Source organism: Rhinoderma darwinii, chromosome 4 (assembly GCF_050947455.1).
Source record: "Rhinoderma darwinii isolate aRhiDar2 chromosome 4, aRhiDar2.hap1, whole genome shotgun sequence".
Classification (NCBI taxonomy): Eukaryota; Metazoa; Chordata; class Amphibia; order Anura; family Rhinodermatidae; genus Rhinoderma; species Rhinoderma darwinii.
In genome coordinates, this window is record NC_134690.1 from 283,559,057 (window position 1) to 283,581,971 (window position 22,915).

At 41.3% G+C, this 22,915-nt stretch overlaps 1 protein-coding gene across 4 annotated transcripts in view; it reads right to left on the reverse strand.

Annotated features, from left to right (window-relative positions):
• Nucleotides 1-22,915, reverse strand: part of MAP3K4 (mitogen-activated protein kinase kinase kinase 4) — a 192,361-nt gene that overhangs the window by 50,208 nt on the left and 119,238 nt on the right. For all 4 annotated transcript variants that reach the window (XM_075862556.1, XM_075862557.1, XM_075862558.1 and 1 more), the window contains 9 exons: nt 21,811-21,927; nt 16,533-16,632; nt 14,143-14,226; nt 12,970-13,236; nt 12,650-12,799; nt 12,026-12,187; nt 6,465-6,598; nt 5,599-5,677; nt 3,232-3,310 (listed from right to left, as the gene is read on the reverse strand). In XM_075862556.1, the coding sequence (XP_075718671.1) occupies nt 3,232-3,310; nt 5,599-5,677; nt 6,465-6,598; nt 12,026-12,187; nt 12,650-12,799; nt 12,970-13,236; nt 14,143-14,226; nt 16,533-16,632; nt 21,811-21,927 (1,172 nt within the window). The remainder of the gene's footprint in view (nt 1-3,231; nt 3,311-5,598; nt 5,678-6,464; nt 6,599-12,025; nt 12,188-12,649; nt 12,800-12,969; nt 13,237-14,142; nt 14,227-16,532; nt 16,633-21,810; nt 21,928-22,915) is intronic.

Below are 22,915 nucleotides of genomic sequence, written 5' to 3' on the forward strand. Positions count from 1 at the left end.
TCGAGTTTTAAGGACCCTGACCGCTGGCCGTAAAAACACAGCCAGCGGTCGGGAACCAGTTAAGGCCCTAATATTTGGGAACCAAGAAAGGGAGGGTTCAAACATCTGCAGGAAGCGAGGGTGCCCGTATTATACAAGAACAACACTTTCCCAGCATTCCCCAAACTGCAAAGGTGCAGAGAGTGTGTACCAAAAAAAGGATAAGAAAGGGCACCATTCATCAGTGCAACACTAGCATGGGCATAAGGGATTGCTTCAAAGAATAACAAAACATCCATGGACAATTTTAATGGTTTTTTTACCCCATTATTATACCACCTTATTATGCTTTGATGTACTCCACCAAGCTAAACTATTCCGTCACATTATAAATTGAAATACTACTAAAGCTCCAAATAAAACTACTACCAAGCACTCCAAAAGCCAAATGGCACTCCCTCTCTTCTGAGTCCTACATTATGCCCAAACAGCAGTTCACTTACACATATAAAGCATCGCCATACCAAAGAGAACCCTTATAACAATTGTTGGGGTGGTAGTTGGGCACAATATATTTGCCACTGAAATGGCATATCTGGGGAAAATTTATTGGGACCATCCGCGGCACATTCCTTTCTGGAGAACACCTCTGGAGTCAAAATGCTTACTACACCACTTAATAATGCCTTCAGGGGTGTAGTTTCCAAAGATCACTTCTCAGGGGTTACTTTTATTTCCAATCAAAACCTCTGCAATTAAGAACCAATACTTTGTAAATCGCCAAATTAGACCTCAATTTCGCATAGTACTCTTTCACTCTTGAGCCCTGCTGTATGTCCAGGCAAAAGATTATGGCCACATGTAGGGTGTTTCTAAAACTGGAAAACACAGCATAATAATTAGAGATGTCTTTTCATGGTGGCACAAGCTGGGCACATCATATTGGATACTGAAATGGCAGATCTATGGAAAAATTGCCATTTTCAGGGTAGGTTCACACGCAAACTCAAAAAAATCTGAAAATACGGTGCGGTTTTCAAGGGAAACCAGCTCCTGATTTCCAGACGTTTTTAAAGCTACTTGCGATTTTCGAGGCCCTTTTTGGAGTTTTTTTTCAATAGAGTCTATGAAAAACAGCTCCAAAAACGTCCCAAGAAGTGTCCTGCACTTCTTTTTCACAGCCGTTTTTCAAAACAGCCGCTTAAAAAAAATGGCCCATCGGAACAGAATGCTGTTTTTCCCATTGATTTCAATGGACAGATGTTTGGAGGCGTTCTGCTTCCGATTTTTCGTCCGTTTATGACCCGAAAAACGGCAGAAAATAGGCCATGTGAACATACCCTCACACTGCAACATCCACTGCACACTAATTTCTGGAAAACACCAGTGGTGTTTACATGCTCACTACACCCCTAGGTGAATGAATACCTTGAGGGGTGTAGTTTCCAAAATGAGGTCACTTCTGGGGGGGCTTCCACTGCTTTGGTCCCACAGGCGCATTGCAAATGCGACATGGCGCCCAGAAACCAGCAAAATCTGCACTCCAAAACCCAAATGCCTCTCCTTCTCTTCTGAGCCCTATCACGAGCCCACACAGCAGTTTATGACCACATACGGGGTATTTTCATACTCTGGAGAAGTTGCTTTACTAATGTTGAGGTTCTTTTTCTCATTTAATTGTTCGAAAATGCACAATTTTGACCTAAAGTCTTATTGGGGGAAAAAAAACATTGTTTTTTTTTATTTTCACTGCCCAATTCTATACAAATTTATGAAACACCTGTGGGGTCAAAATGCTCACTACACCACTATATTAACTCCTTGTGAAGTGTAGTTTCCAAAACGGGGTCTTTTTTGGCGTGTTTCCTATGTTTTGGTACCACAAAACCTCTTCAAACCTGACATAGTGCTTAAAATATAATCTAATAAATAGAAGGCTCCAAAATCCACTAGGTGCTCCTTTGCTTCGGAAGCCTGTGTTTCAGTCCATTAGCACACTCGGGCCACATCTGGGATATTTCTAAAAACTGCAGAATCCGGTTAATAAAGATTGAGTATTGTTTATCTTGTAAAATCTTCCATGATACAGAAAAAATACAATTAAATAAAATGGAATTTCTGCAAAAAAAGTTAAAACTTGTAAATTTCACATCCACTTTGCTTTAAAGGGGTTTTTCCCCATCAGAGACATTTATGACATATCTACAGGATAGGTCATAAATGTCAGATAGATGCGGGTCCCACCTCTGGGACCCCCACCTCTCTGTAGAACGGGGTCCTCTAAACCCCATTCTTGCTTTTTGTGCTCACGCTGCCTCCTGGCCACTTACGGATTACATGGTCGGAAGTTACGGGACCAGTCAGTTGAGAAACAGCCAAGCAGTTTCCGTAACTTCCATAGAACTGATTAGTAGTTACGGAAACAGCGTAGCTCGCATGCTACGTTGCTTCCGTAACTGCCATTCACTACTATGGGAGTTACGGAAACAGCGTAGCTCAGCGAGTTACGCTGTTTCCGTAACTCCTGTCCATATAGTTAGGAAGTGGCGGGGAGTCAGTGTGAGCAGAAAAAGCTAGAATGGGGTTTAGGGGACACCTTTCTAGAGATAGGTGCGGGTCCCAGAGGTGGGACCGGCATCTATCTGACATTTATTACATATATCCTGTGGATATGTCAAACGTCTGTCATGGGAAAAGCCCTTTAATTCCTGTGAAACGCCTAAAGAGATAAAAAAACTTTCTAAAAACTGTTGTGAATACTTTGAGGGGTGCAGTTTTTTAAATGGGGTAATTTATGGGGGTTTCTAATGTCCTGGCCCCTTAAACCCAGTTCACAACTGAACTGGTCCCTAACAAAAATAGACTTTTAAAAATGTAACGTCCTAAAAAAAAATAAAAGGATGTTCAAAAAACGATGCCAACATAAAAGTAGACCTATAGGAAATGCTATTTAGTAACTATTCTGTAGTATAACTATCTGTCTTACAAGCAGATACATTTAGAAAAATTCTAATTTAGGCAAATTTTCCCTAAATTTGTGTTTTTCACAACTAAGCAATGAATGTATCGACCAAATTTTACCTCTGACAAAGTACATGTCTCAAGAAAACAATCTCAGAATTACTTGGATAGGTAAAACATTCCGAAGTTATTACCACAGACATGTCACATTTGAAAAATTTAGGCTCTGTCAGGAAGGTCAAAAGTTGCTGCAGAGAGAAGGTGTTAAAGAAACAGTTGTTAATATCTTACCAAGGTACAAGCCTGTGACTGGACTATGTGGTTTCCCAATAACATGGCCAATGCATTCATTCATGAGTGCTTGTAAACTCTAAAGCAACAAATCAGAAAATCGAGTTATCATAACAGACAGAATAAAAGAAAACAAAACAGATAAAATACATAATTGGCACATGCAATTTACTAGTGGCCTTCTCACAACCAATTCTTAGAATTGTTTAGGCCAGACTAATTTTGAATGTATCCAGCCATAATACTAAACATTTAAACGATCTGTAAAAACAGTTTTTAATTATAATCTCTTTGTTGTTAGACAGGACCTGTCATTGTGTATGAGCAGTTTAGGATTGTCAGCGTAGTTTAAAGAATGCCAAACTCTGAACTATGGTTATAAAGGAACGATTTCCAACCTCTAGAAAAATCAGTGAGCAAGAGAAGCGGAGTGCCCAGTTACCCCATAGCAAACAATCACATTGCTGCTTAGATTTTCCAAAGGCCCTTTGGAAAATAATAACGGGAATCTGGTTAGTTGCTATAGGCAACTTCTCCACTTTGTCCTTGCACTAGTTTTGATAAATCTCCTCCACTGTAAGTAGACAATCCTTGTACAATTCTATGTACGGTAATCCAATTAACTGGATTTAAAATTATAGCTGTATCTAAACTGAAGGCCTTTTTACACCGGGCCAAAGATCGGACAAAACAAGTGTTCATATGAACGCTCATGACCGATCATTGCCCTGTGTTAATAGGACAACGATCAGCCGATGAACGAGCAAACGCTTATTCACCGGATGATCGCATCTTTTATGTAGCACTAAAAATTATCGTAGTTAGCAGCACATCCTCTTGTGAGATGCACTGCTGATATAGTGGAAATGCATGGGGACGAGCAAACATAGTAATGATCGCTCGTCCCCATACATAACAAGCATCTCCTTGTGAAAGGAGCGCCGATAAATGAGCTGTCTCGTTGATCGGCGCGAGTTTTCACCGCCCATATTGGCCGTGTAAAAGGACCCTTAGCCTACGTAAAAACAATGGTTTTGCCACAATCCCCCAAAAAACTGGATTTAACAGCAATGTATAAAAATACACGTAATACAGGTACATCTTCTGACTTTGCATATCATTACATCTGATAAGAGATCTGAAAATTTTCTAAGCTATGAACAGACTGCTATTTCACTAGTGGGGCTTCATAATAAAAATCCAATTGTACATATTGAGCGACAGACGCACTTAATAAATGACTGTAGTTCTTTTAAAATATGTAAACTTGAATAAATTTTTCTTTCCCCCCCTCTCCAAGAAAAAAAAAAAATAAATGTAAAAATAGTTTCCAATAAATTATGCGAAAGGGTAAGTGAAAAACCCAGACTACTCTTTAATGTGTATGGGCACCTTAAAGAGGCTCTGTCACCACATTATAAGTGGCCTATCTCCTACATAAGGAGATGGGCGCTATAATGTAGGTGACAGCAGTGCTTTTAATTTAGAAAAACTATCTATTTTTACCACGTTATTAGCGATTTTAGCTTTATGCTAATTAATGCCCAATTCTTAATGCCCAACTGGGCGTGTTTTTACTTTAGACAAGTGGGCTCTGTACAGGGGAGTGTATGACGCTGACCAATCAGCCTCATACACTCCTCTCCATTCATTTACTCAGCGCATAGGGATCCTGCTAGACCAGTATCTGCTGTCTTATACTGCCCCCTTAACGTTACTGAAGTGTTTACACAGTGAATAGACATTCCTTCCAGCCAGGACGGGATGTCTATTCACAATCTCGACACTTCGGTAACGTTTCTGTGGTAGTTAGAGCAGAGCAAGCGTAATCTCGCTGTAACCGGTCATTTACAGCGAGATCTCTCGAGATTACGCTTGCTCTGCTGTAAGTACCACAGAAACGTTACCGAAGTGTCGAGATAGGATCCCTATGCGCTGAGTAAATGAATGGAGGAGTGCATGAGGCTGATTGGTCAGAGTCATACACTCCCCTGTACAGAGCCCACTTGGTCTAAAGTAAAGACACGCCCAGTTTGGCATTAAGAAAGTAATTAGCATAAAGCTAAAATCGCTCCTAACGTGGTGAAAATGGATTGTTTTTCTAAATAAAAAGCACTGCTGTCACCTACATTATAGCGCCGATCTCCTTATGTAGGTGATAGGGCACTTATAATGTGGTGACAGAGCCTCTTTAAGACCACAACAGAAAAGGCAAAGAACTACAATCATGAATAATATAAGATGGTGGTTCGCTAGGTCAATAGACTGAAAAAAAAAAGAAAAAAAAGTGAAGCCATCTATTTGATAAATTAATACTACAAAATACTGTATAAAAGCAAGATACTAGAACAAATCAAGAGCACATACCAGAAAGTCATCCTCAGGAAGAGCTGAAATAAATGCAGGTTCAATGGCCTGGAGATAGTCAAATCCTTGTGTTGCCCATCTACAAAAGTGAAGATCTTTGTGGATACTTGCAATGTAACAGACTTTCAAATAATTATATATATATATATATATATATATATATATATATATATATATATATATATGTATACACACACGACGATGAAGATCAACATATAACAATAAAACTATAATTTATTATAGGTCTACATTGATGGTACAACCAAAAAAAAACTATGTTATGGCCAGCAACATCGGTAAATGTAAAGGGTCCCACATAGCAACGTTTCAAATATGCACTGCTGTCTAGCAATAGGCTCTAGTGAGGGCTGTGAATTGACAACAATGACGTTCCTCTCCCGTTGGCAGCAGTGATTGTCCTAATCTAAATGTTCACCACATCCTGCCAGAGAAATTCTTTAGACGGGAATTCCACATCTTCGTGGGACATGTGTTCATTTGTAGCAAAATGCTATAATATACATACATTTAAACTAGAAATTGTCTTCTTATGCAGTTTTTTCCCTCTAATTGTATAGGTGCCAATTGTGTGTGGCAGGTATTGAGTTAGAGGACAGGATAATGCCAATAGCATGGACAGACCACGGATTTCAATGGGCAACGTGTAATGCTTGATTTTTATGCTGCAGGAGAAAAACACTTGCAGACCCTTTCCCCTGGCAGTAACAGCAGACTGAAGGACACACCACCAGTAGTCACACCATGACACTTTATCTATTATGGGATCTACATAACTAACCATGTCAGAGAACAATTTAAATGTCTGAATTGACTTTGCAATTTATTAAAACGCATACATTCATTACCTTGGTCTGGTGCCTCGGCCACTTTCACATTTTGTTAGCACATAGTTCATCCACTTTCTGGCAAAGGTGATGTATTTGTCACCAATGTTCGGTCTGAATTTCCCAGACATCAGACGAACAACTTCTTTGTGGTACTTGAAGGCAAAGATGTTGAGGTCAATAATTTTAACTTGCAGAATTATTTTTTTAAATAAAGAAACAATTCATACCATCCCTATACATATATTTACTATGTAAAATCAAACTAGATCGATGGTAAAATGGCAGCTATCAAATATAGCATATTGTAAGTAGCATTGGTAACTAGCTAAAATGCAGACCAATAATGATTATTAAACAAAAAAAAAAAAAAAGGATATGTGCAATCTTAGCAACTTAACAATTGAGCGTATTTTGCATCTTAAATATTAAAAAAAGCAAGTTTTCAAGCAGCCATGAAGAAAAATTTACAGTTTTGTGTAAACAGCTCCAGTGGAAAAAAAAACAACTAAAAAACCTGGTTGCATAACTGCACCACATATCTTTCCAGGTTTTAACATTGATGGAGAATACGTAGAATTTTTTTTATTGTCTTTGCAAACTATTAACAGAGGAATAGAAATCCACCTTAGGCATTTCTCACCCACAGCGCCATTATGGGTGATTTTTTAAAGTGGTTATCCGGGTTATTAAAATTTATGGCCTATATAAGATTGGCGGGGGTTCGACTCTCGGCACCCCCGCCGACCAGTTGTTTGAAAAGGCAACGGCGGTCATACGAGCGCCGCAGCCTCTTCATTGTTTAAACGGTTCTTCTACTGGTTCGTACTTGTACATGATGTTACGTTTGTAGCGGCCGTGCAAAGTATTGCACCACTGGCCCAATTAGGCGCCACAGCCCTTCAAATAACTGATTGGTGGGATTGCTGAGTGTCGGACCGCCACCGATCTTATATTGATGGCCCATCCCAAGGATAGGCCATCAATTTTAAAAACCCCTTCAATTTAAAGTCAAGTTTGAAGATTTTTTTATTTTATTTTTATTTGGCATAAAGCACACTGTAAATTTAAAAAACAAACAGAGTGCGCAAATAAATACCGTAAATTTGTTTTTAAAAGTGAATAGAAAATCCAATTTTTTTTTTAATCTTAATCACAGCTATACAGTTCTGGTGTATTCCAATAACAGCAAACCCTCAATAAGAAAAATCTGATAAGTGGGATCTGGTAAACTGGGACTCCCACTAATGCGTTGAACGAATAAGTTGGAAACATTTGCAGTGTCACATTAATAATTAAATCAATCTGCAATAAGAGACTATGACAGTTATAGACTGGCTACGGAAAATGTTAAACTGATTCTTACAAAGGAATCAGCTTACAGCCTTTTTTCCTGTTACTGATTGTAAAGAAACCCATTTAAGACAAAATTCTTGACCAAAAATGTTTTAGGAGGGGCTGACAGATTTATAAAGTATTAGGCTTCGTTCACATCTGCGTTGGGACTCCATGGGAACTGCGTTGCGTTCATGGGCTCCGTCTGACCTTTCCGTCAGGGGAACCCATGAACAGTATCTAAACTAAAACAAAACGCAAACCATCAATTTCAAGGTTGACGGATCCGGTGCAAATGGTTTCCGTTTGTCACTGTTGTGCAAGGGTTCTGTCGCTTTGACGGAAGCAATACCGTAGTCGACTGCGCTATGCATTCCGTCAAAACGACGGAACCCTTGCACAACGGTGAGAAACGGAAACTATTTGCATTGAATCCGCCACCATTGAAATCAATGGTGATGCAAATGGGAACCTATAATTTCAGTTTGGATTACGTTCATGTGTTCCCCTAACGGAAAGCTCAGACAGCACCCATGGACGGAGTCCCGATGCAGATGTGAATGAAACCTTATTAAAACTAGTAACATTACGTGCTGTAATTAAACTTAAAGGGGTTGTCCAGGTATGGACCACTGATGACCTCTCCACAGGATAGGTCATCAGTATATAATCAGTGGGGGTCCGACAACTGGACCCCGCACCGATCAGCTGCTCCGGTTGCCGGATGTTATGCAGTGTTCGGAGCAGATGGCTCCATACGCTGCATAGTCGCCTCTGCTGCAGAATTGCAGCTCTGCTCCTATTCACTTGAATAGGAGCAGAGCTGCAATACTGCAGCTCGGCCACTATTTTGGATCGGAGCCATCTGCTTCTGGAATAGATATCCCGTACCCGAAGGCAGCCGTAACAGCTTATCGGTGCGGGGTCCGGGTGTTGGACCCCACCACTCGTATAGTGGTGACCTATTCTGTGGATAGGTCATCAATTATCCATGTCCGGACAACCCCCTTAAAGCCAGATCTGATTAGAACCACAGAGTAAAACAAAATAAAGCACTATATACTTACAACCTATGGTAAAAACAGTAAGTCATAAAAATGGCCTTGAAATAATCTAATGTGTGAATTATCCCAGTTAATACGTATGTCATTCTAAAAATAGACTGTGACAATCCATATTACATGAAGAACAATCCTACGATCAAACACAGCTACAGTGTCTGTGAAGTGATTAAACGGCATTTCCCAACTTAGACATCAATAGTATATGCACAGGATACAACATAAACGTCTGATAGATTGTGAGTCCCAGCTCTTGGCCGTACCTATATCAAGTACGGGGGGCGTTATCCGACCCCAATTTGCCTTGTGAGGGGTGGGTGAGAACAGTTCTCAATATATGGGTATTGCATTTATAGATGCAGGGACCCGTATCGATCAGAAATTTATAGCATATCCTGTGGATATGCCATAAATGTCTAAGTTAGGAATAACCATATAATGATTTGTAGAAATCTGTTAAACCTTTTAAGGAATAGAATACAAATTATTAATCATTTGCTTCGGTCCTATTAAACGGAATGTGTCATCGCAAAAGGGCCTATTTTTTTAATTAAGCTTTTATGTTAAACATATTTTTAAAATAATTTTGTGGTTTATTTTTAATTTTATATTCTGTATTCAAGAAATAATCCTAAAATCTTGCCGTCTTCACTCTGGCCACTAAGCTTCACAATAGATTGACACTTCCTGTTCTGTAGAGATCACTTCTCAGCAGTTATCTCATTATCCGCACGGGCAGAATTACAATGAAAGGTAAGACCGCTATATAGAGAACACAGGATCCATCATTGACAATAGTTGATGGACACAGCTCAACCAATCCCCGTCCCTGCATAGTGACCTCTGCACAAGTCACAGAGCAGGTCTAGAACAGTCTCCCATAGTAGTCAGCATACCTCTGTGTACTGTTAACAGAGCAGAGCAGTTCCTCAGACAAGGTGGTCACCACCCATAATCAAGCACAGAAAATAGAATTTAAAAAATATAAAGTTAGAAAATAAAAACAAAATAGAAAAAAATAAATGTTTACGATCTGGTTTTAGTGAGTAAAAACAATACAAGTGATTCCCCTTTAACCCCTTCCCCCTGCTGGCATTCTGGGCCCTAATGTCCAAGCCATTTTTTAGATTTTTCCATTGTCACATTCGAAGAGCTGTAACTTTTTTATTTTTGCGTCGGCATAGCTGTATAAGGTCTTGTTTTTTGCGGGACGACTTGCAGTTTTTATTGGTACCATTTGAGAGTAGATGCGACTTTTTGATCACTTTCTATCACATTTTTTTTAAGTCAGGATTAACAGAAAACAGCAATTTTTCCATTGTTTTTTATTTTATTTTTTACGGCGTTCACAGTGCGGGTTAAATAATGTAACAGCTTTATAGTCGGGGTCGTTACGGACGCGGCAATACCAAATATGTGTAACTTTTTTGCTTTATTGTAGTTTTTTTTAATAGTAAAGCATTTTGTAAGGGGAAAAGCTGGGTTTTTCATTTATTTTTTTTCACTTTTTTTTTTTATTAACTTTATTAAACTTTTTTTACTTTTTTACTAGTCCCACTAGGGGACTTCCCTATCCTCCGATCGCTATTATAATACACTGCAATACTTTCGTATTGCAGTGTATTACTGCCTGTCCGTTTAAAACGGACAGGCATCTGCTAGGTCATGCCTGCGGCATGATCTAGCAGGCATTCGCTGCAGGCAGACCTGGGGGTCTTTATTAGACCCCCGGCTGCCATAGAAGACACAGACACTCGGCGATTTTATCGCCGGGTGTCAGTGAGATGAGAGGGAGCTCCCTCCCTCTCTCCAAAACCATTCAGATGCGGTGCTCGCTATTGTGCACCGCATCTGAAGGGTTAAACGGGTGAGATCGATACTAATATCGATCTCACCCGGCAGAGCAGGGACGCCCCCAGCCCTCAGCTGCTTCTGGCAGTTGAGAGCAGGGAGATTTCACGGCTCCCTGCTCTGTTTACTTTATTCTACAGCAGCGACGTAGTTTGGCGGCGCTCTAGAATAAAGCCCACTAATGACCGCCGTAAAAAGACGTATCGGCGGTCATTAAGGGGTTAAGTAATTTGCCTATATTTACTCACTTTAAGAGGCTGCCACTAGTTTAGTAATGCCCAATCTCCTACATAATTTAATAGGCGCTGCCACACTAAGAGTATGTTCACAAAGAGTTTTTTGACGCGGAAACCGCGCCGAAATGCTTCCCATTCATTTCAATAGGAAGCGGAGGCGTTTTTTCCCGAGAGCGGAAAAACCGTTTCGCGGGAAAAAGAGGAGACATGCCCTATCTTTCGGTGTTTACGTCTCTGACCTCCCATTACCAACGGGGGGCAAAGAAAGCGTATTTCTCAGACTTTTTTGCCTGCGACGCTCAATGACAGCGGGCGAAAAACGGCGTGCAGGCAGAGCAAAATGTGCCTCAAAATGCCAAACTGAATTTTGAGGCAGATTTTCTGACTGCAAAAAACTCTGTGTGAACCTACACTAATAATGCTAGTGAAAATTGTGTCCCAAAAAGTTTATTATTTTAAAAGTTATGAGCTTTATCTAAATATGCAAATAAGGCTATACTAGACAAGTAGGTGACAATACCAGCGATTCTCCAGAGGTGTAGCTATGTCACAGCCTTTGATGTTGTCCTATCAGCATGAGCCTGCTTCATACAGTGTGAGAGACTGAGGCTGGAGGGAAGGGGGAATCACTTCAAACAGCCATATCTCCTGTGGGCCACCTAGAACAGTGGTTCCGGTGACATATGAAAAGATTCTAATCTTTCATATGGTACCAGGATCACAGTTCTAGCTGTGAAACAACCAGAGAGATCACCAGTTGAAAACATAGTCGGTAATGGAAGCTGTATACTATATGATTACACTGCGTTGCTGGGCTGGGAAGGAAAACTGTATGACTGATTGGACAGCGTCATGAAGAAAACATTACACTGCCCACAGTGAAAAGAAAGCGTAACCTCCCATTTGGCAAGTATAGCCAAATTAGCATATTTAGAAAAATGCAGCTAACTGTAGTTATCAGAATCATAGCCCCTATTAGATTAGTTAGGAGGTAGGGAATTAATAAACTAGTGACAAATCCTTTTTAACAAATACATAAATCATATGCATTACTGAAATTATTAATTTTTATTACTTTTTTTAAATTTGCAGGACATACCTCAAAACCAAAGTTGTAACCTTGAATCATGGCTTCTCGATAATATTGCTGCAAAGTGGAAGATTCCGATTCATCCACCTCGGCTTCAAATTCAGAGCTGTACAACTGATCTACCCGGTCTATGGCACTGTTGATCTTATTGCAGAGTTCCAAGGCATCACTCTTTTGTAGCAAAATAAATCACATTCTATAAGTTTATTTTAGCAAAACCAGAAAATTACATTCATTACATTAAAAAGAGAACATTTAATATTGATGTTCCCCTGCACTCACTACATGCATATTTGTCGGTCTCCATTGAGAATATGCATATAGGTCTAGTTTCATAACAAGTCCATACAAATAAATGAATCTTATATCCTTGTATATTTTTGGTCCCTTATGCCGGCCATAATCTAATGATATATCTATTTGTCTGTTGCATTTCCAAGGGCTCTTAGCCTGAGCCTAGGAGGATTTGCATCAACCACTCGATTGCACCCACCACTATATACATATATCCATATAATATCTATTCTGACCGGACCAGTGCCATATATACGGGGATGTCGGGAAGGGGTTAAAATACTTCATGCATATTGTGATGCATGTTGTAAAAACGACAATATGGTACAAGATCTTTACCTTGAGTTGATGCAAAGCTTCTGCAATTACTGGATGGCTGGATGTTTGCTCTAGTTGCAGAGACAAGATGTCTTCAACAGAGTGTTGAAAAGCCTTTCTATTCCGCAACAAATGGGCAGACTGCATTACCACAAGAAGAAGATTGTCAACCTTATGAGTAAAAATTAAAGTGAGGAGTTACTTATTTGGTTACCGTGGCAAAATAAATAAATAAAATAAATTTAGGCAATTGGCCTGTGCTTTATGGCTGCTTTAAATGATGGTGCCACAACATTTTTAATTATTTTGGGTGAATATTTATGCAATTAACAGACATTTACCTGCATACTTCTCAGAGTATCAGCAGTTTCCACAGGTGGAACGATTTTCAGAGTCTGTCCTTCCCAACTACCCCAAATATTTGCCACTTGCTGGTCCACCTCAGAATGTTTGGTCATCAGCAAGAAGGCATCATATGCCACATCTTCAAAGTCCTTTGAACAGTCTACACCAGCTGCAGCATTGAGTAATTGCAAAATAACAGTTCTTCCTCTAGAAAAGTTATCTGGCACAAAGACATGCAGATTCTCTAGGGTGGGAACTAACACCTAAAAGAAGAGAGGAGAAATAAAGCCATTGTTAGCCACGTAAATGGTTTATTCCACCAGTAAACACTACCGAAGCTCAGTTCGCAGTCTAGTGTTGACCTCGTGGTTAGTCAGTTCTCAGTTCAGACTAAACACTGCAGCAGGTCATTCAGTCCACAGTCTAGTGTAAACGGTGCTGCTGGTCAGCACACAGTCCAATGTAAACATTGCAGTTAGTGAGTCCACAGTCTAGAGTAAACACTGCCGCCAGTCGGTCCACAGTCTAGAGAAAACACTTGTCAGGTCAGTTAATTCATAATCTAGTGTAAACACTGCGGTCGGTCATTCAGTTCACACTGCAGTGTAAACACGGTGGTTGGTCAGTCCACAGTCTAATGGAAACACTGTGGTTGGTCAGTCCACAGTCTAATGGAAACACTGGATCGGTTTGTTCACAGTCTAGAGTAAACACTACTCTGTTCAGTTGGTTCACAGATTACTGTAAATACCGTGGTTGGTCACTCCACAGTCTGTGGATTGATCGACCATAGCGTTTACACTAGAATGTCGATTGACCGACCACAGCATTTACACTAGTCTAGTATTGAACATACCATATAAAGTACTAGGTCAACATCCTAATGCACAAGAGCATAAAGTCCCTCATTCCACCATAGCCATTTCCTAATTGTAGCATGAACCAATCAACACCTCCTTCTACTCCAGCGCCTATCCCATAACAGCATCCCACTATTTGCCATTAAATGACTCCCAGAGGAACAAATTACCATCTATCAATATATTCTGAAGGAATTCCTCTTTATTTACGCTTTTTAACATGTCATATTTTCTCATTAAGATTTGAAATAACATATGTTCAAGTAATACTTTATAGGTCATGTACTTGCTAATCAAATTGTCATTTACCTTCGAATAATCCTTGCATTTTAAGTACGTTAACAATTCTTGCACAGATGCAGAAAAAGTAAACTCTGCAGCAATCTCCAAATCCTAGAAAAACAAAAAACTTTGTTTAGATTTATGTAGCCCAAGAAAATTATCAGAAGCGATTCCTCATTCCATCTATAAAAATAGATGAGAACAAGGTTGAGCTTCACACATAATATAGTTAAACGTTTGGGTTACATTAACTAGTAGCATTGGGGCAACCTTGCTTTCATTGAGGTTTCCAACTTTGCGCCAGATGAGGATTAATCTAAATGCATCATCATCATCCAAGAACTGAAACCAAACCAGCGGAAGAAAAAAACTCCTGTCATTTTAGCAATGTTATATAATAATATAAGGTTCGGTCCACATGTGGCAGACATTTTTGCTGTGGATATTAGTGCAAATTTTGACGCAAAATGTTATCAGTGGATTATGCTGCAGCTTAACCCTACTATGCATAGAAACCCACTGTGAAAACCTGTGGTTTCTCCTCAGCATTTGTATGCTCCAGGTTTAAAAATCTGCAGCGTGCTCATATTTCGGTGCTGAATTTTTCTACTGTGTTGTTTTGTACTGTAAATTGCTTTGAATTTGTAGTGCGGAATAAGCACTTCAAAAAAGTCATGTTGGAATGTGGCCTAAAAACTTGTTTTGGCAAACCGACACAAATAGATTAGTTAACTGCATTAATAGCAATTCCTTTTTTATTTTGAATTCTTTAGAATGGCAACTTTCACACTTGGGCCCAACCCTATTTGTACCCAGGGCAGCGGATACAGCTAAAATTCAGTCTACATGGCAGCAGACACTGGTTGTTATTTGAGTTTTCTTTGTTGTATCATCAGTTCGGTTAAACTAAAAATGAGGATGGTTATTTATTAACAATGAGGCCCTGTGAGCCTGAGGGCAGAATAAGGGCCACCACTTACAGCACCCAGTCTTCTGCATAGGGTGCTGCAGATATCGTTGTAAAACAGACTGTAGCTGCTCTTGAGTTGAAGAGAATTTTGCTTCCCTGCTTTATTATAAGCTCACTCTCAAGGCTCATTTGCACATTTCAATTCTTGTAAACAACCTATTAACGCTCACGGGCTTCAAAAATCAGTATGAGCAATTTCAATTATGTACTTTGATATTTTCTAAAGAATACTGGATCATTATATTAATGCAGCTCAATAAGAAAATTCGGAGGGCAACCAATTACTACATGTATTATTAGATTTAAAATTTTGTGAAAGAATTATAATTTTGCAAATGGATAGTCCATTTTCAGCAATAAGCAACAATACGTTTATATTTAGTTGTTTTTGTCTGCATTTAAGTTGAGCAATTATCATAAAGATTGCTTTTGTTTGAGTTGTAATAATAATTGTTACATGTAAATGGTCCCTTACAATGACTGGCATTTAGGAAGTGATGTATATCCAACACACTAATATACGGGAAAAGGTTCATTTTTGGAATACCAGTAATAGGACTATTGACTGGTATAAAAAAAATCTTTTTTTTAAAAAATGACCAAATTATCAGAAAACAATGTAGGAGTCTCTCGGACATGAGGGTTCAACTGATCGTGATCTTTAGGGTATGTTTACATGTAGTGTACACACTGCAGAATTTCCGACCATATTATCTGTGCTAAAATTCCACAGCGTATTACCGTAGCAGCAGAGTAAATGAGATTTGAACATATCTCATCCACTCGCTACATATGAAAAACAGAAAACAAGTGCGGGAACTGACCTACGGTGCAGATTTTTAATCTTCATGTCAATCTTTCATGTCCGCCCTAGTTCACATCACGATTTGGCCCGAAATTTAGTGTTTAAGTTGGGAAAGCTCCCAACATACATGCTAAATTTGTACATATGGCTCCATTAGCCCGACGGGAGCCAACGAAGAGTTATTTTGGGCTCTCTGGGGCTAATAAATGTTGGTATACCTTTTTTTGAAACTACACTTATCTTGCAAAAAAAAAAGTAAACCGAGCGGGGCCTATGGGTGATAGATGCCGCTAGATGATCTATATTGACATCAGGGGCTTCTCAAGGCCGGAATTCCTGATCAGAGCATTTCCGACTCTCTGGCCGGTGAGTCCAGCATCACAAAGCTCCTGACGTCACTGTCCATATATACGGGCAGTGACGTCAGGAGCTTCCCGGGCACAGTGCTTCAGGTAGTGCTCTGCCCGGGAGACTTCTCCCACTGTATGTTTATGCAGCGTAATACGTAACAGCCTTCCGTCGGAGGTATATGTCGGGAGTTCTCCATCGCATTCCTCCGGCAAAAGGAATGAAATAAACGCAACGTGAACTATGCTACAAATATGCTAGGTTACATATTTCAAGTAGATAGAGCTACGGTACCTTTCTTAACATTTTAGCAAAACCAAGAGCTTTGGATGCTCTCTCTCTGGCTTCATGAAAAAGTTCTTTCAAGGCTCGGCTGGTTTCAATAACGGATCTCCTGTGGAAGACACAAAGAAAAAATTACAAGCCTTATCCATGTCTTATTAATGTACTTGCATCACAAGGTGCATCAGTGAGTATAATTATTAGGCCGCCTCCTGTTTGAATGAAAGGCAACATATTTGATCAAGAAGGCAGAAAAAGGAACCCATTAAGGACACAGCCAAGTATGCGGTATATTACCTTTTCATATTAGCAGGAGGATCATGCTAATTACCCTGGTCCACATTTTACTATTGTTGTTCACACAGGTACGCATAAAATATTTTACTATGTAATTCTCAAAATAATATATTTTCGCAAAGTATTCATGTCCCTATATATTTTACATTTATTATAGGCCGATTATACAAACCAGTTCAATAAACAGTTTTAGCAGGAAATTCGTTACGTTATGTAGTTTCTGCAGTGTATTATCTTTATAGCGCATTCTTATTTGTGGAATCCAGCTCGAGGTCCAAAGATGAAGACCAGACAAAATCAAAAGTGTGGTCCTCCACTCACGCTCCACTAATGCACCGCAAAATGATCCACCTTAGGGACTGTACTCCCTTCAACTGCAGCTTGTAGTAAAGGTGTAAGTGATCCTACTCTAGCAGTGCAGAGAAATAGGTCTCTGCACTGCTAGAGTAGGATAATTTACACCTTTACTACAAGCTGTAGTTGAAGGGAGTACAGTCCCTAAGGTGGATCGTTTTGTGGTGTATTAGTGGAGTGTGAGCAGAGGAACTCTTTTGCTTCTGATGTGTACAATGCAGCAAAAGCCCTGGTGTATTCTGTATACTTCATTCATGATACAACAGTTTTGTTATGCCCGTGTCATATTGTCCCCTGATGAACCTTGTTTGAGGGAAAAAGCGTCAGGATGATTGGTGTACATTAACGTTTGTTGTTAAGCCCTGGATCACGGTAAATACTGCTGGATCACCTTATACTACTTTTCAACATACTGTACAATGACTTATATTGAGTATGTTGGTAGGATTTGTGTAGGGTGTGAGAGGGTGAGGTTTCAGTAAGGGGCTGCTCCTTTTGGGGCGATTACTCTACTTTGTCCAAAAGGCGAGTAGGCAAGGCAATATTGGGATAGTCTATTACTGTGGCCAATGCCCTGATGTGTGTCATGTCAGTATATATATTGCACATCTTCCCTTTATTTTTGATATCTATTGCAGAGTTTCTTTGTCAGCAATTTCAGCATATCTCTACATGAATTGGTCATTGTCTCCAAGGATGACAGAGTACCAACTTGTTTTACAGAGAACCTTTCACCTGCTGATACATGTGCAGCTGAGAGCAGCATGTAATAGGCAGGGCTGTAAAAACACTGGGGCACTTTACATTTATTTTTCTATCTTTCTCCGTTATTTAGATATCAGTGTAGTTATACTTGGCACCCCATATTTAAATAACACCCTGAACGGTCAATGGGGAATGTAATTGGCAAGGGGGCGTGTTACTATCGCTGCGACACTGTCCAATCAGCTACGGACAGTGTCACAGCAAGACCTGGAGAGAGTGTGTGTGCGCACGCGCACGCAGCTCCGCCGCCACTATGGAACAGAAGAGAAGAAGAATATGAATTCTTCTTCTTCTGTTCAATGGTGGCGGGAGCATCTTCGGCAGTGGCATCGGAGCTGTGCGCGCGCACACGCTCTCACTCACTAGTTCTCAGCAGACAAGGACAAGACTGATCAGTCTTGTTCAGCTTGTCTGCCGAGAGCTAGAGTGAGAGCATGCATGCACGCTCGCACAGCTCCGAGAAGTGCGCACGCTCGCACAGCTCCGAGAAGCGGGCACGCTCTCACAGCTCCGAGAAGCGGGCACGCTCGCACAGCTTCGAGAAGCGGGCACGCTCCGAGAAGCGGGCACGCTCTCACAGCTTCGAGAAGCGCGCATACTCTCCAGCTATTGCTGTGACAGTCCGTAGCTAATTGGACAGTGTCACAGCGATGTTACACGCACCCTTGCCAATTACACGCCCCATTGACAGTTCAGGGGGTTATTTAAATATCGGGCTCCAAATATAACGGCACCGATAACTAAATAACTGGGGAAGATAGGAAAAAAAAGTGCCCCAGGGTTTGTACTAGGGATGCACGATGCATCGAAACTTCGATACGGTTTCGATACTTTGCATCCCCAAACGGTTCGATACCGTTGTTTCATGTATTTCGATACTTAGCTGCGCAGCCGCACAGCTCAGTATTGTAACACATGAATGTATGAGAGTGGAGCTGCAGCTGTGTAATACAGCCAGTGCCGCACTCCTGAGTCCTGACAAGTGTGCGGTGTCAGGATGATGCGATGCGGCCGGCGCTGCACTAATGAGCGCCGGCAGTGAAGACAGAACATGGCGGGCGCACTGCAAAACACCCCCGTGTTCTGTCTTCACTGCCTGAACCGCCGCTCATTAGTGCAGCGCCGGCCGTATCTCCTCATGCTGACCGCGCACGCACTTCCTGTCAGGAGCGGGACAATGACTGTATTAAACAGCCGCAGCCCCGCTCTATAACAGCGGAGGTCAGAGAAACCTCTCATCTCCGCCGTTATTCTCCTGAATGCTGCGATCACAGTGGACTGCAGCATTCAGGGGAAAATGAAAAGGGGGGATGCCCCTTGGATCGCATCCCAGGGAATTCTTGTGACGCGATTGAGGGACATACCATATATGGGCAGACAGACCAGGGTCCATTGAAGGCCCCCAGGGCTGTCCTACCATATTTCCTGTTGTTAGGGCGTACTTAGGTATGTCCTAACAACTGCCTGTGTACTATCAGTACACAGGCTAATGTACTGTAATATAGATATATGCCTGTACATTAAAGTTTAAAAAATAAAGTAAAGACAAAGTAATGTTAAATTTAAAAAAATACACATACACCTTTTTTACAATAAACATTAAAATAAGTCTCAATACATAAAACACACACATATTCAGTATTGGCGCGGCCATACTAAACTAAAACTTTAAAAAATGTAGTGCTCTGGATTTAACACTTTCATGACCAAGAGGTCATTGATGCCCGTGTCCAGGTCAAATTTTCGTTCGGATATGCACTTCTTTATACCATAATATCTTTGCAACTGCTTTGAATATCACAACTATCTTTACTTATTTTTTTTTTACAAGACTAACAAGGCTTTCATTTTCTAGATTAGTTTAATTAATTCTGGGGTTTTCATTTTTATTATGAGCAGACAAATCACAAAAAAATTGGGAAAAACACTTTTGAAATGTTTTATATATTGATCTATATCTAGATCTATCTAGATCCACCTATCTATCTATCTAGATCCACCTATCTATCTATCTAGATCCACCTATCTACATCTACCTATCTAGATCCACCTATCTAGATCCACCTATCTACACACACACACACACATCTACACACACACACACATCTACACACACACACATCTACACACACACACACACATCTACACACACACACACACACACACACACACACACACACATCTACACACACACACATCTACACACACACACACACATCCACACACACACACACACATCTACACACACACACATCTACACACACACATCCACACACACCCACACACACCCACACACACCCACACACACCCACACACACCCACACACACCCACACACACACACCCACACACACACATCCACACATCCACACACACACATCCACACACACACATCCACACACACACATCCACACACACACATCCACACACACACATCCACACACACACATCCACACACACACACACACACACACTAGAGCAGTAACAATTAGTCTTCTCTCTCCGTCACCCTGGATCGCTGTGAGTGGAGAGTGAAGAGGGCTATAAAGGCTATATACAAAAAGGGGAGTTCACAACAGTTTTTCACGGCTGTTTTGCATCAATGTGTCTCAAAATTTGAATCCATTTCCCGGCCGTCTGACCTTTTTTCACCGCTATTTGCCATCCGATGTTCATGGATGTTAAGAAAAAAAGTTATTTATTCTCAACCCCCTGAAAACACCACAGTGCCCATGTAGACAGTGATGCAAAAGCACTCTAGATAGTGCCACATTGCCCACAGATAGTGCCCACTGCAAATAGTGCAAGTGTCCACATAGTGCCACAGTTCCCACTGTAGATAGAGCCTACATAGTGCCACACACAGTGACCATGTAAATAGCACCACAGTGTCACCTTTAGGCAGTGCCCATATAATGCTACAGTGCCCAAGTAGACCACCATAACCCCTGCAAATAGCACGCCCCCATGTAGATGGCAACATCCCCCCTGCACATAGCACCCCCTTCCTGTAAATAGCACCACTGTAGTTCCCTGTAGGAGCAGAATTCCTCTGGCAGGGGAATCCGCTCCTACAGGGAGCCCCTGATATCTCTGTCCATATATAGACAGTGACGTCAGGGGCTAACCCTAGAAGCGTAATCCCCTGCCAGAGAGGCGATTCCGCTTCAGGAGTAGCCTCTGACGTCACTGTCCATATATGGATATTGATGCCAGGGGCTTCTCCAGTAGCGAGAGAGAGTACTAGAGAGAGCCCCTAAAGTCACTGTCCAACTGTAATGTGACATTAGGGGCTCGCTCTAGAAGCGGACTCCCCGGCCAGTGCGATCTGACACCGGGGATTCCGCTCCTAGAGGGAGTTTAGGTGGCGCTATCTATAGCAGGGGGGTGGTACTATCTACAGCGGGGATGGAGAGACGGCAGGGACTCCCTCTAGGAGGGAAATCTTCGACCAGAGCGCTGGCTGGGGACTCTGATCCTAAAGGGAACTTAGGTGTCACTATCTACAGATGGTTTTGCGCTACCTACAGGGGGTGTGTGGCGCTATCTACAGTGGGGGATGTATTCCCCGGCCAACATGAGTGCAGCGCTGCTCACACTGAATCAATACTGCACTCGTTAAACCCTGTTCCAGGCGGTCAATGTCTATATACGCGCACACACGCACACGCGCGCGTGATAAGTGCACGAGGCATCGGAAGTTGGAACGTATATAGCCCTATGGCAGTGGTGAAGGGGTTAAAGTTGAATCCTGCTAAGTCAGTCAGATATGCATAAATCCGAATAACAGCCTTTAACATGAATATGTGTAATATTAAGAAAGCAAATGTTGATTCTATGACAGTAATAGAATGCTTTCCACAATTCCACACTTACCTTATTTCATCAGAGACACTGCTATCGTCTGTGTTGGCCCAAAACTCATTACAGCTGTCCTGTAACCCAGAGTCCAGAAACTTCCCTGTGGACTTCAGCAGCATTCCTGCTATATCACTAAAAACACAAGATTCCAGATTAGGATCATCCACTAACGATGGTACCAGCTAGTAGGTAAATCGTTACTTGATGTAGAACAGAAAACCTCAAGTAGTTTACTCCCTGCCTTGCTAAAAGCACGAAGGTCCAGGAAATATTTTAATTGTGTTATCACATGAAGCTCCATTACAGTGAACACTCACTAACGATTAGGCGGAGATAACACTTTGCGCCAATGGTGTGGCCGCTATGCGGCCAAAACCGCAGCCAACATACGGTTTTGCCGAAAATTGGCACAGTTTTCAAATTGATTGTTAATGGCCGGGCGGGATTGCAGGTAAACAGCCGTTTTACCCGCAAATCTATGCCATCACTAGCATTGCAGCTGCAGCATGTGAACTCTGATATATACTAAGTGATGCACCTTGTGATACGTGCCTTAGAACAGAGGTACACAAACTTTTCTGGTCTAAGAGCCACATTGTACTGACAATGTGGCTTGTACTTGGCTGGTGGGGACCCGGTCCTACTGCCTCAAGCGGTGGACTCACTCCCTGCCATCCTGAGGCAGACCTTAAGTTACTCAGCTCTCGTTTATAGGCCCTTCACAGGATATTTATTCCCCTTACAATAAGAATTGGGCATTCCATCTTGATGGAGTCTTGGGCTTGCCTCTGGCTGGTGGGGACCCGGGAAATTCACATAATTTTTTACATCTTGGTATAAATCCTTGTAAAGGAATCATTATTTTGTTGTATATTGAAAATCTGGGACTTGTTCCCTTTAAGCACGGCACTATAAAGATGCCGTATTCTCTTCAATTTACTGAATAGCTCTGAGGAAATCCCGGACAGGGATTAAACGCGTCAGCTGATCAATCAAGGTGCTCACAGCAGGTAGTGACGTCAACCACGCCTTGCAATCTCCGGCGGTGTTGAAGCACCACATGGGAAACAGCACAATACGACTTTTATCCAACCTTCCTGGCAATATATGCTGTTCTTGG